General features: G+C 41.7%; 1 protein-coding gene and 1 long non-coding RNA gene across 8 annotated transcripts in view; one reads left to right on the plus strand and one right to left on the minus strand.

Moving 5' to 3' along the window:
* Positions 1–17,271, plus strand: part of Susd6 (sushi domain containing 6) — a 97,553-nt gene that overhangs the window by 55,549 nt on the left and 24,733 nt on the right. For 6 of the 7 annotated variants that reach the window (XM_031357530.1, XM_031357523.1, XM_031357522.1 and 3 more), the window contains one exon: positions 11,213–11,275. The exons of the other annotated variant lie outside the window; for it this stretch is intronic. In XM_031357530.1, the coding sequence (XP_031213390.1) occupies positions 11,213–11,275 (63 nt within the window). The remainder of the gene's footprint in view (positions 1–11,212; positions 11,276–17,271) is intronic. 7 annotated transcript variants of the gene reach the window in all.
* On the minus strand, positions 3,358–6,316 carry LOC116080874. The gene is made up of 3 exons (XR_004114647.1): positions 6,209–6,316; positions 5,965–6,127; positions 3,358–3,820 (listed from the first exon to the last, which is right to left on the minus strand). It is a non-coding gene; the product is annotated as an uncharacterized LOC116080874 (long non-coding RNA).

The following is a 17,271-nucleotide window of genomic DNA, read 5'->3' on the forward strand; positions in this document are numbered from 1 at the left end:
AAAAAAAAAAAAAAAAAAAAAAAAAAAAAAATCCGTTTATAATGTTTAATGTTAAAAAACAAGTTGGTTCCAGGTAAATGTAGGAATGGTTAAGGTTTGTATATAAGGAGATTGTGTGTGTGTGTGTGTGTGTGTGTGTGTGTGTGTGTGTGTGTAAGTGGTGACTAAACTATCAAAGTATAGTCTTGTGGAATCATAATTATATAGAATTATTATGCTTTTTTCCTTCAGTCAAAATCTCTTCTGAATTAATCTTGAACTAGTTTACAGACTAAATCTATTGAGTTTACCTAGAACTTTCAAATGTAATGATTTCTCATTTCTGACAGTAAAGAAGATTAGAAAGGGAAAGGTTGTTGAAAAGGATTTTAAAACATTTAAAAATTAGTGTGTGTGTGTGTGTGTGTGTGTGTGTGTGTGTGTGTGTGTATGTATGTATGTATGTATGTACAGGTACCTGTAGAGGCCAAAGGATAAGATTCTCCTGGAACCAGAATGACAGGTTATTATGAGCTGTTAGGTTTGGGTGCTGTAGACTAATCTTAGGTACTCTGGAAGAGTAATATATACCCTTAACTGCTCATACATCTCATCTCTTCAGCTCCCCAAATAGTATTTTCCACAGACAGTATCAGGACTGTGACTCTGACATCTGTTTTTCTATTGAGAATGAGTCTTGTTGTAGACTTAAGAAACAAGAGTCCAAGAAGAGAATGTATGGAGCAAAGGTCAGAGAGCAGAGGTGCCAGCGGAGCTTTGACTCTGGTTGACAGTGTCTGAGATGCTGGGTTGAATATCACAATACTGACTTCCTGACACATACCAGTGGAAACTCATGCCCTCCACTAGTGTGTGCCAAAATGTGTCAGAGGGTCCACAATTCATCCCATGATGAAAAACCCCTTAAAGGTAGGAACAGTACTCTTTCTTCATCAGTGTATGTCCTACCCCACTTTTGCAGAAAAACAAATACTTAGCCACTACAGATAGGATTTGGGCAGAATGGCTTCATGCTAAATCTCTAGTCATTCTGGAGAAGCCTGTGATCCATCTGGAAGCTGGTCTCTCCAGTTAAAAGCTGGTGCGCCCCTTCAGGTGGGGTTGGAGGTCAGGTATCAGACTTTCCTAAGTCCATGCTGTCTACCTTCAGTTGGGGCTTAAACAACTGTTTCATCAAGATCCTTCAAGACTTTTTTTTTCAAAGATTTATTTTTTATAAATAAGTACACTGTAGTAGTCTTCAGAAGCACCAGAAGAGGGTGTTATTACAGGTGGTTGTGAGCCACCATGTAGTTGCTGGGAACTCAGGACCTTCTGAAGAGCAGTCAGTGCCCTTAACCTGCTGAGCCATCTCACCAGCCCCTCTCAACTGTTCATCAAGACTTTTCATACTCGGAGCCCTCAGTGGCGTGAAACTCAGTATGTCCACCAAGCAGGCCTTGACCTTAGATCTGCCTTTGAGTGCTGGGGTTAAAGGTGTGTACCACCACTGCCCAGCACTTTGTGCTTGTTTGCATGATGTCTTGAGCCTACAGAGTAGAAGGATATGCTGAATGGAGAAACTAGTCTTACTTCAGTGTCAGTTATGTGGGCTCCAAACTAAAAATTCTATAATCACTTATGTTAAGAGGTTATGTCAGGGATCTGATGGGCTGACCTTACAGGTCATTTACCCCAGTGACTCTCAGATTTGAATGTTCATACCCTCTGCAGTGTTTATTAACTTGCACAGAGCTTCTCATTCAGTAGATCTGGGATGAAGTTTGAAATGTTTACATTTCTCCTGAATTCTGCTGGTCTTAGAATCACATGTTAAGGACCACCAATTTCCATATGGAGTGAATGAACTTGTCTTACCCCTTTCAGAGCAAGTTTTGGTCAAGTGAGCAGAGGAGGGTGTAAAGATCCTGAATCCACCCACCAACTTAATGTTATCTTTTATCTATTTGGTAGGTGGGTTTGTTTGTTTGTTTTTTGAGATAAGGTTTCTCTGTGTAGCCCTGGCTGTCCTGGAACTCCATCTGTAGACCAGAAGAACTCAACAGAGATCTTCCTGCCTCTGCCTTCCAAGTGCTGGGACTAAAGGTGTGAACCACCACTGCCCAGCACCAACTTAATTTTAAAACTAGGAAAATCTAAATCAAAGGAGGATCTGGCAGGCCTTTGCCTTGTTTCCTCCAGATTTGTTGGCTCTTGCAAACTATCCAACAAGTCTTGGTAAATCCCCAGGCTGGGTTCCCTTGACCATCCATTCCACTACTATTCTACCCTTTCTGGCATACTGAACTTTAAAAGACAGCGTTTCAGGGAGCCTTTCCTGAGCTCATACTCTGTGGTATGAAGGAACAAGAACCTGAACTGGGGTACTGGCCATCAATCCCATTGCCAGGGACACTTTCTTTCCCAAGGGGAATGACGCCTCTAATGCTAAGATCTCTTTCTCCGTCAGAAATGTAAGCATGATTGTTTAACTTGCTTTGATTTTGTTCTGTGAGCGGGACTTTTGATAAGCAGCACTGAATCAGAATGGCATGCATCCAAAGACTGACTTGCCAAAAGTGAAAAAATTGTGTGTTGCTTTCCTAATACCTGCTTCCAGAGAGGAGTGACTTAACATGCTGGTCAAATCCCCATCCCTGTATTCAAGAACAGCACACTGCATTGTAGGCTTCATGGGCTGATGCTCTGTTCTTATTTCTAGGGTGCACAGGATTGTTAGTCAACACTCTCCACTGTCTGGCACAATGTGGCCTGTGTTATGGTGGTTTATAGCGACAGGAAATTATATCTGTGTCCCTCTTCTTTACTGTAGTTTCTCCCTTAGTAAGACTTGGTTGTCTTCCTCTGCCCTGCTCACTTCCAACCTTCCCTCCTTACCCAACGAACTCCATAATTCCTTCCATTCTGTCAGAGCTGCATATGTATGTTGAGTGTATTAGCATGCACATGTTGATCACCAGAGACCATGTATAACTGTATGACATGTCCCTTCAAGGCTCTCAGTCCCCTTCTCTTTTTGTCCATGTTATCCAGAGCAGCTGTGAGTTCCAGAATGTTTTGTCCTAAGGGAGTTTGCTGTTGTGCAAGCAGAATTTGACCCTGTTTTCTGCCTTTCTTTCCTGCTGGAGCCTGGTGATGTTTATATTGGCAAGCTAAAGGACTTCTGACTTAAAAGGAATTAACATACTGCCTCAGAACCTTTGTCTGGCCCTGTCTTTCCACCCTGTGGCTAGGGTGCCAAAGGAGATTTCCCAGCCCTTGTTAATTGTTAGCCTCTCTGATCCAGCCTGGGCAGTTTTCAGGGAACTCAAGCACTGACTAGCCCAAGAACTCTGTTGAAACAAGGAAAGACAGAGGTTGGTTTGATTCATTTTAAGTAAAATCACCAGTCTTTTGATGATTCCATTAATTTCCTCCCTTCTAAACACGCTCTTGTTAGCAGTAATTGGAAATCCTGACTGTTCCTTATTTCCTTTAGCACACTGCTTTAATCTAGGCAGCTGGTTCTGCACACTGCCTTTTCATCTGCTGGAAGTGTGGTGAAGATGATTGTAATGACTGGCTTTGGATGGGTTTCCAAAAACTGAGACTGTTGCTGTGATTAAGTTCACATTCACCTGGAGTCTTGGTGGGACAGGTGGGGAAGGGTCTACCACAGAGGACTCTCTGGTCTTAGGAAGTATATGAGTGTGTTTCCAGAACCTCTTGGCCCATGTAGGAATGCAGAAGCTTCAGCATCAAATTCCAGCAGGCCTGCAGTGACACCTACAAACATTTTCATAGATGTAGTTCTGTTTCTTGAGCTTTTCTATTCTTGACTCTAAAGAAAAATAAATGATACAAACCACTTCAGGAGGCTAGAGAAGTAACAGATATTTGTAGCTACAGCTATGATGTAAAGCAGATTTGTGTATATTATTATATTGTTATTCTTGTAATAAGCATAGCACAGTTCATACAGGATAAAGCTGGAATTTGAACCCACGTCCTCTCATTGTAAATCGAATATTTTCCAAAAAAATTTATTTGAGTGCTTTGCCTGAATGTATAGATATGCCTCATATGCATTCCTGGTACCTATGGAAGCCACAGAGGATGTTGACATGGGAGTAATAGGAACCCAGCCTTTGTCCTCTGCAAGAGCAGCAAGTACTCTTAACCACCAAGCCCCTCAAATATTTTTATGCTATATCATTTTATCTGTTTTATTTTGAACACTGACCCCCATGCCATTGTCTAGTATTGTTTTAATGACTTAAAATATTTTGCTATTTTGAGACACAGGTTGGTTTCAAACTTGTCCCAGCCTCTTAAATACTAGGACTGAAGGAATGTACTCCTACCTCCAGCTACTTGAGTACTAAGGACCACTTGTGTATGTACTGGGTCCTCATAGGAAGGAAGGTCCTACAGTCTAATTGAAGAAAGGATGAGATAGAGGAAGTCTTAGTTTTTCTTGTAGTTCACACACTGAACGGCTTCTGTCTAGCAAAAGAAGAGCTGAAACTCTAACTGGGCCTGATAGACAGGATCCAAATCAGAGGATTTTGGAGAAGTGGGGAGTTGGTTATTAGCTGACTACTTGGCACGCTGGGGTATAGAAAAGATGCTGAGGCTTGTATCTTTAAGACTAACAAAAACAGTATCATTTGATGTGATGCTTTTACTAGTCTGCAGGGTTATGGTGATGGTAGGGATCCTTTTGCTCTACCTGAATAGAAATTGTGAGTAAAGAAGTTCTTCAAGTGTTGGTCTCTGGAAGCAAGCAGTGGCAGCAGTCAGGTGATAGCAAGTGGCACTTTGTATTGTTACAGTCCTGTAGACAGTTCTGTGACATTTCTACAAGTGTTACTTTGTGTGGTCCTAGGAAGTTGGGAAACTGGCATTTGAATCCATATTATCTCACCTACGCCAAGTGTTTTGTCTGCATGTATATATGTTCACTATGTGGATGTACATACAGTATGGCCACACAGTTCTTAGCTGTGGCTGGCATTGCAGCTTCCAGGAAGGCCATGGTATCAGCATTCCTTAACACTTAGCAACTACAGCACTTCTCTAGTCTGGGAGTTGGGATTCCTTAGCCCTTAACAGTGACCTAGGTTAACAGTTCTTGTTCTAAGGTCTAAGACCTTTAGCCTTTTGACAGCTCCCTGAACTCTTCTGGCAACTAGAGCATGCAGTTTCTCCTCTTTGGCTCCTTACAGCTTTTATCCTTCAGCCTCATCTGTCTGTCCTCACTTGTCATCGCTCTCCTTCTGTCTCCTCTCTTCTTGCTCTGGTTTCTCTTGAACTGTTCGACTGCTTCATCCTCAGCTGTTAGCAGGCCGCCTTGCTGTTTTTGAAGCTAGTCCTGCCAACTGTTTGGCTTTCTTTCCATACAACTGTTTCTCAGCCTGCACTACTAAAAAGAGGCAAGAAAAGATCATTTGATAAACTTAATCGGCCCTGGTGCAGCAAAATTAAGAGGAGGCAGCATAGGAAAGGTATTCCAGCTGGCTCACTGAGCCTGAGCACCCTGCTTATATAGCCAAGCAAGGGATAGATGTCTGGAGTAATCACAGCCATGAGGCTTGTATGTTGGACTAACCAGCCGTGTCTCTTTAGCATCAGTAGTCTCTGCTAGGCCACCAGAAGTACTTCCTTTCTGGCCTAGTACTGCAAGATCATCTAGAGTTCGCTAGGGCTGTGATAGCAGTCTGGTGAAACCGTTTTAAACACCCTTGCTGAGGCTCTGCCTTTAGGAGCCCAGGCAATTGCAGTTTTCTCAAGGCTGGAGCATTGTAGATGGTGGGAGCTGGTATGAGGTAGTTGGGCTGGCTATTTGAATGTTAGTTTTTAAGGAAGTCAAGGCAGAAAGAGAGTTTAACAGCTGCTAATTAGGTTGTCAGATTGCCTCATCCCCCCCACCACAATCTTTGCTTATTTATAGGAATTCCTTTCATAAGAACTGGAAGAACTTACTGTTAATACTAACAGTGACTTTAACAGTGCTTCACACCTGCCCAGTGCCCTAGGGAGTGGTGGGCCATTCCATCTGCCTCAGTGCCTCTTTTCATTTGCTGTGCTTTCAAAATCAGATTCCCATCCATATATAGACCTGAAGAACAGACCAGCAATCCACATCCTTTAAAAACAATAATTAAAACTGTGAGACAGTTTCTTAGACCCTCAGCCCTCCTCACAGAAGAGGCAGAAGACGCCTCACCTGCCCTGTCCCCACATTCTGTGGCAGCTGGTGAGGGTAGACGGCAGGAAGACACTGATCCAAGAACATTCTGGTGCCTTCTATGATTTCAGAAAGCATCAGAGATCAAGAATCTGGGTTTTGACATCATAGAGCTTGGCATCATCTAGGGCTAATTGAAAGTAGGGGAAGAATGAATGTGGGGGGAGTGGGTGAGTACAGTAGCTGGGTCAGTTACTAGCCTCACTTGAAAGGCAGGTGGTAGGCCATTGAGTTCTGGCCTGCTTCTACTTACTCGTGTCACTCTGAATGTTAAGAGTGCCTTTACAGCTGGGCAGTGGTGGTGCATGCCTTTAATCCTGGCACTTGGGAGGCAGAGGCAGGCAGATTTCTGAGTTCGAGGCCAGCCTGGTCTACAGATTGAGTTCCTGGACAACCAGGGCTATACAGAGAAACCCTGTCTCGAAAAAGAGTGCCTTTACAGATCTGATCCCATTTGGGTTCCTAGCTTTCATATGAGAGTGTTTTAGAGAAGGGCAAGGTTAGTTTCAGCATTGATGGAAACAGATCTACCATGGGACTTGGCAGTTTGAGTTCTTAGGATTTCTGTCTGTACTTGGAGACCAAATGGAACCCAGGGAACTGAAGATTAGAAAACAGTTTTCAGGGCTGGAGAGAAGGCTCAGCACTGACTGTTCTTCAGAAGGTCCTCAGTTCAAATCCTACCAACTACATGGTGGCTCACAACTATCCATTATGAGATCTGATGCCTTCTAGGGTGTCTGAAGACAGCTACAGTATACTTACATATAATAAGTAAATCTTTTAAAAAAAGAAGATGATGAGAAATGATATGCCTTAGCTTGGGGGCATTGCAAAATACTGTCTATAAAGAATGTTCAGGTGACCTCTGGTAACCTGAGGCAACAGCTGAAGCAGTTGTTAACCCCTTGGAGGGGCCCAACCCTGGCCTCATCTTACCTGGTCTTGGTTCTTAGAAGAACTTCACAGAGTTGTGGCCTGAAGTTCATCGCCTGAAAATATAAGAAATTATTGGTTAAAAATATTGTAGTAGAAGGAAGAACACTTATTTATATATAGTATCTTTGAGATACTAGCCACTTTAAATCTGTTGCCATTTCTGCAAAAATTTGTAAACATTGAAAAAACAGTATATATGCTTAGAGTCTCAACATGGGAAAATGAGCTGAGAGAATTGCTTAAGACCAGAAGTAACAGACGTGATCTCAAAAGAAAACAACAATAACAAACCAATTTGATAATACTTGGGTTGTAGGCTATTGTGTACTTAAACATATATTCCTAAGCAATATAGAATGTATGTGTGTTTAAATTTTTGTCAGATTTATTCATGTATTTTATGTATGAGTGATTTGCCTGTATGTATATATGTGTACCACATGCATGCTGTGTACATGGAGAAGCCAGAAGAGGGTGTCAGATCTCCTGGAACTGGAATTATGGATGTTGGGAATCAAACTTAGATCTACTGCAAGAGCCATAAATGCTCTTGATTGCTAAGTCATCTTTTCAGCCCTCTGTATGTGCTTTAAGGTGTAACAAGCGTTTATAACTTTTTCATTTTTTTTTAGATTTAGATTTACATATATTCTGCTGCATTAATATGACAGTTGTAGCATTGTACTTATTTGTAATTATCATTAACAACTAAATTATAATAGTAATGTGTAATTGTGTTAATAAAATAAAAATATTGTCATTGGTTGATTGATAGGTGTTTTTCCTACTGTTTAAACAATGCCACAAAGAACATACTTGTACACGTGTCATTAGATATATTTATATACAAGTCTGGGCTTGGTAATAAACACCTTTAATACCAGCACTTGGGAGACAGAAACAGGTGGGTTGTGTGTTTGAGGCCAGCATGGTCTACATAACAAGATGTAGGCCAGCCAAAATTACATAGTAAGATCCTCTTTAAAAAAAAAAAAAAAGCTATGTATACAGGACTTTGTGGCATATTCCTCTAGCAGGAGGGCTGTTTGAGTGTGGGAAGTGTGTGACTCCTACATTGTGCATCTTGTCAAGTAGTTCTACTAAATAGTTGTGCCAGTTTATGCTTCTGCTGAAATATAAGAAAATTCTTTTTTTCTCAACAATTTCTCAGCATACTTGTTACAGTTGATATTATTAAATACTGAATATTGTCTACCTAATGAACAAGAAATGAAATCTTCATAAGACTTTTAATTTTTTATTTCCTTTATTGTCTCCTAGTTTATAAATTATTTAAACATTTTCTGTGGCTGAGGTTCTTGGTGGGGCTTGACAAGGTTGAAACTGTTGTCTTTTTTTTATATATATATAAGATTTATTTATTTATTATATGTAGCTGTCTTCAGACACTCCAGAAGAGGGCATCAGATCTCATTATGGGTGGTTTTGAGCCACCATGTGGTTGCTGGGATTTGAACTTAGGACCTTCAGAAGAGCAGTCAGTGCTCTTACCCACTGAGCCATCTCTCCAGCCCCCAAAACTGTTGTCTTATTAACACAGATGTTATTTGCCTTCTTTGTACTCATCATGTATGAAGCATAATTTACAGAGGCAGCATGATGTCTCATGATCTCACTAGTGTTAATGATGTCTATTTCCTGTTATTTTTAAAAGAATTTATAAATAAATAAATTAGCTTTTTTTCAAATATGGTAACAGGAACATTCTCTGCTTTAGTGGCTCAGGATCCTTCATAATTGGTTTTTTTTTTAATTTTTTTAAAGATTTATTTATTTATTTATTACATGTAAGTACACTGTAGCTGTCTGCAGACACTCCAGAAGAGGGCATCAGATCTTGTTACCGATGGTTGTGGGCCACCATGTGGTTGCTGGGATTTGAACTCAGGACCTTCAGAAGAGCAGTCAGTGCACTTAGCCACTGAGCTATCTCTCCAGGCGCCCCCCCCCTTTTTTTTTTGGTTTTTCGAGACAGGGTTTCTCTATGTAGCCCTGGCTGTCCTGGAACTCACTCTGTAGACCAGGTTGGCCTTGAACTCAGAAATATACCCACCTCTGCCTCCCAAGTGCTAGGATTAAAGGCATGTGCTACCACCGCCCGGCTTTTTTTTTTTTTTTTTTTTAAAGAGGCATTTATTCACTATGTTGTTCTGACTGGCCCCAAATTCCTGGGATCAAGTGACTTAGCTTCTGGGTAGCAAGGACTACAGGCATACATCACAACATCTGGCCTACACATCCATGCATAGTACTTTTCTCCCAACTGCTAATGCCTTTAATAATAAAGGTAAAAGAACCTGAGAATAAAGAGTTTGAGAACCAATGCTATTTTAACTGCTATTTTACTAGTATTTTTTTCCTCTAGGATGTGCTTTCTTTGTACTGTTTCAAATAGTCTCTCAGGATATATGAGATGGCTCAGTAAGTAAAGAGCTTGCCGTGTGAGCCTGGTGGGAGGGGAGAACCAGCTCTGACCTCCACATGCACACTGTAGCATATGTGTCCCCACACATAACATATATACACACACGCTAATAATCATTTTCCAACTTAGAAAGCATATTCTTTTCTAGTTTTATAAAGATAGTCTTATATTTTCTTCCAAATGTTTTAGAGTTTATTTTATGATAGATACCTTCTGTTTTTCAGGACTTGAACTACTAAAAATAATATTTAATTTTATGTCTTCCCCAAAATACCCAGTTTGAATAGAACATTTCCTATAATTTCTTTATGGGTAGGGAATGGGAGGAGGGTAGGCAGAGATTCTGCCACTTTCTCCAGACTGTCTTTGTTGTTTAAGAGAGACATCTAGTATTTTGTGATTGCAAAGTGACTTCCAAGGTGGTACATTATCCCTGGTTTTGTAGCTTGCTGTCCAGAGATCAGAATCTACCAGTGACAGAGATTCTAGAAGCATCCACTCTCCAGAAGCACTGGTGGCCTTATTCCTGCCTGTGGTATCTGTGGGGGTGGATAGGTAGGCATACAGCCAGGCAGTTAACTGTAGTCAAGGGTACAAATGACAGCCAACTCCAAGCAAAAAATAGCTGATATTCAAGGTCTTTTTTTTTTTTTTACATTAAATTTATTTACTTATTCACTTTACAACCCAATAATAGCCCTTCCTTTCCTCCTAGTACCTTCTCATGCAAGTCTTCCCCCCATTCCACCTTTTTTGAGAAGGGGAAGTCCCTCTCTGGGAATCACTCCCCCTCAACCCCTACCCCCACCCACCAGCACATCAAGTCACTGCAGGACTAGGTGTATCATCACTCGCTGAGGCCAGACAAGGCTGTCCATTTAGGGGCAAGAGATCCATAGACAGACAGGCAACAGGTTCAGGGACAGCCCCTGCTCCAGTTGTTTGGGGACCCACATGAAGACCAAGCTGCTCCTCTGCTGCTTATGTGCAGAGGCCTAGGTGTAGCTGGTGCTAGTTCTTTGGTTGGTGATTCAGTCTCTGGGAGCCCCCAAGGGTCCAGGTTAGTTGACTCCTTGGTCTTCCCGTGGAGTCTCTGTCCTCTGAAGGTATCTCCATCTAGTGCTTGGGTGTGAGTCTCTGCATCTCTTTCTATTGGCTGCAGGGTGGAACCTCTCAGAGTGCAGTTATACTAAGTTCCTTTCTGCAAGCATTACAGTACCATTAATAGTGTCAGGGATTAGTTCTTGCCCGTGGGATGGGTCTCAGTTTGGGGCAGTCATTCTTTGGCCATTCCCTCCATCTCTGCTCTACCTTTGTCCCTGCACGTCCTGTAGGCAGGACACATTTTGAGTCAAAGGTTTTGTGAATGGGTTGTTGTCCTTATCCTTCCACTGAGAGTCCTGCCTGGCTAGAAGAAGTGGACACCTCCAGATCCATATCCCCCACTGCTAGGAGTCTCAGCTAGAGTCAGCCCCATATTCCCTCTGGGGCCTCTACCCATCCTGGATCTCTGGCACGTCTTGTAGATTGCCCCTTCCAGCTCACCACCGATCTCCCTTCTCTCTCCCTTACTCTCCTTACGTTTATGAATTTTGCAGGTAAATGGATGGAACTAGAAAATATCCTGAGTGAGGTAACCCAGCCCCAAAAGGACATGCATGGTATGTACTCAATTACATGTGGATATTAGCCATAAAGTATAGGATAACCACGCTATAATCAACAGACTCAAAGAAGCTAAATAACAAGGAGAGCACAAGGGACGATGGTTGAATCTTTCTCAAAGGGGAAACAGAGTAGATGCCGGATGTCAATGGAGGGAGAGAACTGGGTGGGAGAGGGAATAGGATGGGGAAGGAGATGTGGGAAGATCATATGTAAAGATTCAAGGTCTTATATCTTGTAATGGTTTTCCTGTCTCCAGTATCTTCTCTGTTCCTCTCTCCACAAATCTCCCTTCTATTATGCTTATAATTTAAGAGTTATTAAATAACTCTTAAAATCTCACACTTGGAGCAGAGTGGTGGCGGCACATACCTTTAATTCTAGCACTGGGAAGACACAGGCAGGCAGATCTCTGAGTTCAAGGCCAGCCTGGTCTATAGAGTGAGTTCTAGGAAAGCCAGGGCTACACAGAGAAACCCTGTATTGAAAAACAAAAACAGAAAAGAAAACAGTCTCAGACTTGGAATGATTACACACAAAGCAGTTCCAATAAGCCCTATGGTAAGATCCACATTCCATAGCAGCATAACCCTCATCCTTCCTTCCAGCTTTTGTTCTAGAACTTACAGCTTCCCGGGCATCGAGTTGTTCCCCATCATATATCATGGCCTATGCCTCCAGTACCTTGCTTATGCTGTTTCCTCTAACTCAGAGTCACTCTCCATTTGTCTCTCAGACCTCACAAAACTGAACTCTTATCCTGAGAAGATGATTCTCTTAGCCTCTGTTAACCATTCCAGTTAAAATGAATAATAAGTTAATCCCCAACCCAGGGGGTGGGGGCAGGGTGTTTGTGCTTGCTAAGCAAACACTCTACCACTGAACTAAATCCCTGATTCCTCCAAGTTAACTTCTGTCTTGGCTGTAGTGTGGCTTTGTTAGAGGAAGAAAGATGATAAGCCTCTAGCCCTTCCCTAATTCCTTCCCCATAAATTCTATATATAGGGTTGGCCCCTGCCATTTTGCAGCCTGATTTTTTTTTTAAGTAGCTACAAGAAAAGAGGATTTCTTAACTTGTGGTTTAAGCAGCTGATGGAGGCACCCTAATAAGTTGTCTTTCAACAAACTTGCCTTCAGGGAGGGGACACAATAGACAGACTCAGAAACACTTAAGCCCTTTCCACACACTCAGTCCACATACTGCTTGTTTTAAAAAGTAATAAATAGCTATCTGGTATAAAAGTGATATATAAGCTGTGTCTGTTAAATTACTGGCTGCCTGAAGGAAGGCTCAAATCAGAGAAAGGATTCTAGATGGTATAGCAGTGTTCAAAGTAAAATTTAATAAACTCAGGCAGTAAAATTAAGGCAGGTTAACTTTTGTTTTCTGAAATTGCTTTGTAGCAGGAATCCATATAGTTATCAAGAAAGGAAACTCCTGCTTTACGGTCTAGGGGCCAGATGGCTGCCGTGGGGGAAAGGAGAAGAAAGGGTCCCTACAGGGAGGGTACTTAAGGGATTTTTTTTGTGTGTGTGTGTGTGTATATCCAGTAGAGATGGGTTTCTTTAGCAGCTTGTTTATGGCCTTTTCATCATTGTTGAGAGTAGCTACCTTAAAGATGAGGAGAGTAGGGCAGTGAAGGGGAGGGAGGGTGACATGTTCCAGCCATCAGGAAAACACTTGGGTTTACTGGGTTGGTTGCAAGCTATCTTTTAGCCCAGGCAAACAGGCTAGATAGGGATGAAGCCTCAGGTTTAGTAAAGATTTATGTCAAAGAAGTGGGGTCAGAGTCCTCACAAATGTTGTATGAATGTACTAAATGTTATCAAGACATCAGGTTTAGTAAAGATTTATGTCAAAGAAGTGGGGTCAGAGCCCTCACCATGCTGTATGAGTTCACTCAGTGTCATCAAGACATCAGGTTTTGTTTGCAGAGAGGAACCTGTGGAAGTTTCCTTTGTAGATGATGTTTTTCTTTTTTCTTATTTTGAAGAGTACTTGCATTATTATAGTAATATAGTTATTTTAAAAGTGAAATGTGGGAAATTGCTAAGCCTTGTATACCAAGCAGATTGACAGGAGTTTTCTGTCTTTCCTAGTTTATACATATCCCTGTCCTGAAACCAGCTGTTCTGATATGAGTGAGAAACTGGGGCTAAAGCAGTTAGGAGCACTGGCTGCTCTTTTCAGAGATCTGGGTTCAATTCCTAGCACCCTCATAGCAGCTCACACAGAATACATGCAGCCAAAACACCAATACACATATAATAAACAAACAGAGAAGGAATTTAAAAGAAAAATTCACCTTATAGTCTAATGAAGTGTGTAAAGTGCAAAATGTACCTTGCCTTTTTTTCCTCTTAAAAAAAAGATAGTGTGACTATAACAAAAATATTTTCCACACTCCAAAACAGCCATTGTACAGTTGTTTTTAAGTAACAAGTGCTATGATGTGTCTAGCATATGACTGCATTTGCATCCAAGTTTTTGGACCATGTCCATTGTTCAGATATGTAAAGAGGAAGAGAAGAGGCTAGACTTCAGGGATCATGCAGGATCAGATGAATTTTCTGACAATGCTAGGGTTTTGGGAACTACATGAGTTCCAGTTTTTCCCTACATGCCCCATGTCTTCTGTTCCTGTGGAGCAGCTTTGCCAAGGATAAAGGACCTGTGTGTCAAATCCCTTCTCTCTGCCTTGGCAGGGGAGCTGGTGTGCTTTCCAACAAGCCATTTTTGCGTTGGGGACTTTTTTCCTTTCTCTTTTGGGAAATTGCTTCATCGTTTCCCAAAAATGTGCAGCACCTCTTGTTTAAACAGGGCGCCTTTCAGGAGCTTTGGCTAGGACTGGGTGAGGAATGGCCTGTAGAAAGGAGAGACTCCCTGGGAAGCAAGAGCCTTGGGTGTTTTTGAACCTTTGGCTTATCTGTGAAGAGAGATCAGCCTTCTGGACACAGGCTCTATCTGCTGGTTGTCCAGTGACTTAAATGTGGTGAAAGTAGGTTTTCTGTCATGAGTAGCACATGGCTGCTGTACTATTTTAAAATAGTGAGCATAATATTATAGGATTATGTTCGATTGCTGGTATTGGAGACGAGTTCAGAGAAGGAAATTTCTGAACATACAGCTAGTATTTGGTTTGGGTTTCAGTTGAACTGTGGAGAGGCACATATTTGGCAGAAATCCTGAGACTTGTAGAAAGAAATTGGCAGCATTTGGAGGATTCTGGAAACATCATGAGGAAAAGTGTGTTTAGAGAAGAAGCCTATGAGAGTAAAGTGGAGTATGACTCCAGGTAGGAGCAGGAAAGACCCCAACTGCCCATGGTTGGGAAGGAAATCATGAAGTAGGCATTGAGAAAGAGGGGTGGCAGAAGGAGGGGTCTTGGGTGATCATGTAGTGGTGGTACCAGCTTCTCCAATGGGACCTAGCAGCTCAAGCCTGGGTTGTCATGGCTAAGAATGGTCAGTTGTTGGGTGCCACCTGAGTAAATCTTTTAACCAGGTGGAGGTGAAGTTTCCAAGTGATCCCAGTAGAGTTTAGCATAACATATCATTTTAGAATGAGACTGGCTAAGGGTTGCTGCACAGGCCATGGGGACATCTGTTGTGTCATATTTAGTTGGCAGTGAAAGAGTGTTGCTCCTGAAAACCCTAGCTAACATTGGGTGAAATAGCCTTCCTCTGTATCTGTCCCCTTACAAATTTTCAATAAGAAACATGGGAAGCTTTGGGTTTTTACTAAAATAAAAGAGGTAAGTCAAAAGGTGTTTTAAATGGAGAATCTAGCTGTTGCTCTTGGTAAGAAAATAGAAATAGAAAAAATTAATAATTACTGAGAGAATTGTGGGAATGAACAAGCATAAACACACTCATCTCAAATCTGTTAATTCCTCATAGACTTGGGGAAGGAAGGTGAAATGAAAGTGAGAACATTTCCCTTCCAGCTGCTAGTCTGGGTGGAGCCGCCACTCCCCAGAGACCTGGCTCAGGTATTGGCAGAGATCCACAGTGTGGGCTGTAGCTCGGAAAGTGAATCAGGCTCATCTGTTGCCAGGCCTGGCTGAGGCTCCACTAGAAGGAGTTTGTGGAAACCTTCCCTGAGATTTTGAACATGTACCCTATTTACTGTCCTTAAAGATCAGAATCTTCTTCCCCTTGTCTTGAAAGCTACTCTTTGGGGTTGCATTGTGATGTACCTCATAGTTGAATAACAGTTTCCCTAAAACAGCTGTCATCTGCCAGAGTTCAAGTAGAACTTATGGTTTGTCCGTTTTGTTCAGCAATGAGAGGATTGGGGAAACTCAGGAAGGGCTGAAGAAGAAATCATCAGGCCTAGAGTTCAGAATCAGTCCTACCGAACCCATGCCCTTTTCAGCTGAATGGTTTTGTTTGGTTTTGCAGTCAAAGGGCTGACCTTAGAAGACATTGTCCACTTGTATGGAGAAGTGAACTTATTGATTCTGTTTACCATAGGCTGAACTGCTCTCAGCCAGAGTAGAAACTGTTGTGCTGCTAATATTATTCCATGGGGAGGCCTGGCTGGAAGCCTCTCTGAAGTCTTCAGGGTCCTATCTGCAACATGGACAAGTCTTTTCAACAAAGTGTAGGAACTGGAGAAACCCAGGATGAGCTGTCATTTGAGTAATAGGCTTGTGCAGTTGCTGATGAATTGAACTTTCCTTGTGTCCTTGGTCATTAGCCACATTCCTGGTTTTCAGGAGAGGGTACCTAAGAATATGTTTTCTATAGTTTTATCACAGTGACTCTGAGCCCTTGGGAGTGAGGGCCTCCAGAACAAAATTGAACAGTTTACTTCTGGACATTTAGGAACAACCTGCTTTTTGGTCTGTTGTAAATCAACACCCAAATGCTTCTGGGTAATAAATAAACTTGGATAGTTGTACATCAGCTGAGCATACTGTGAAAGCAAGCTTATACTTTCCCTCTGTGGCCATCTGTGCTATAGCAGGAGCTTTTAGAATTGGACCTTTATTTTGTAAGGTTAAACTTGAAAATGGAAAAGGAAATTGCTGGGTTTATAGTTATAAGAAGGATAGGTCTAATAAAGTTGACATACTTGAAAAAAATCTGGAATTTAGTCAGTGAATGTGCTAGAGGTGGGGTGGGGGAGGTGTCAGTGTGTGCGGTTTATTTACTTGAGTATAAGTCAGCAGTGCTGCTCAGCTATGAAGAAAACACATGTATGGCTACAGACGATTGTTTGAAATACCCAGATTGTACTATCCAGGGTTATAATCAAGAGGCAGAATATAATTAGGCATTTTAGTGTCTTTTTTTCTGGCTGAGAACATGACTGACTTCCTTATTATATATAAGCCCATTTTTTTACTCTGTTGGACCATTTAGGAAGTAGCAGGGCAGGTTCTACTATAACTTTAAGAGTCATATAGAAATAAAACTTCTTTGTAAATATAAAAGGCCCTTACAGAACTGTGAGAGTATTTTCTGAAATATATTAGGAGAGTACCTAGCCTCTTCATATATTAATGACTGCACACTGTACTCATCCATATGTTTATTTCTATCATTCTTTATTCCACTTAGATATATATTTAATATATTATTTTAAGTCTGTTAAATAAAAGCTACCCCGTTCAAATATTGTTGTTAGCTTTCTCTAACTTGCAAAGTCTCAAGTTTGGAAGAGAACAACCAAACTAGAAACCAACTTCTAAACTGAGGAGTTTTTTTTCCTATCCCTTGTCCCCAACTTTGTGAGTATAGAGTTATTAAGAATGTGCTTGGGCTAGAGAGATGGCTCAGCGGTTCAGAGCACTGACTGCTCTTCTGAAGGCCCTGAATTCAAATCCCACCAACCACATGGTGGCTCACAACTATCATAATGAGATCTGACTCCCTCCTCTGGTGCGTCTAAAGACAGCTACAATGTCCTTAGATATAATAATAAATCTTTAGGCTGGAACGAGCAGGGCTGAGCAGGGTTGTCATCCAGAGCAAGCAACCTTTA

The sequence above is a fragment of the Mastomys coucha genome, unplaced genomic scaffold (assembly GCF_008632895.1).
Source record: "Mastomys coucha isolate ucsf_1 unplaced genomic scaffold, UCSF_Mcou_1 pScaffold6, whole genome shotgun sequence".
Lineage (NCBI taxonomy): Eukaryota > Metazoa > Chordata > Mammalia > Rodentia > Muridae > Mastomys > Mastomys coucha.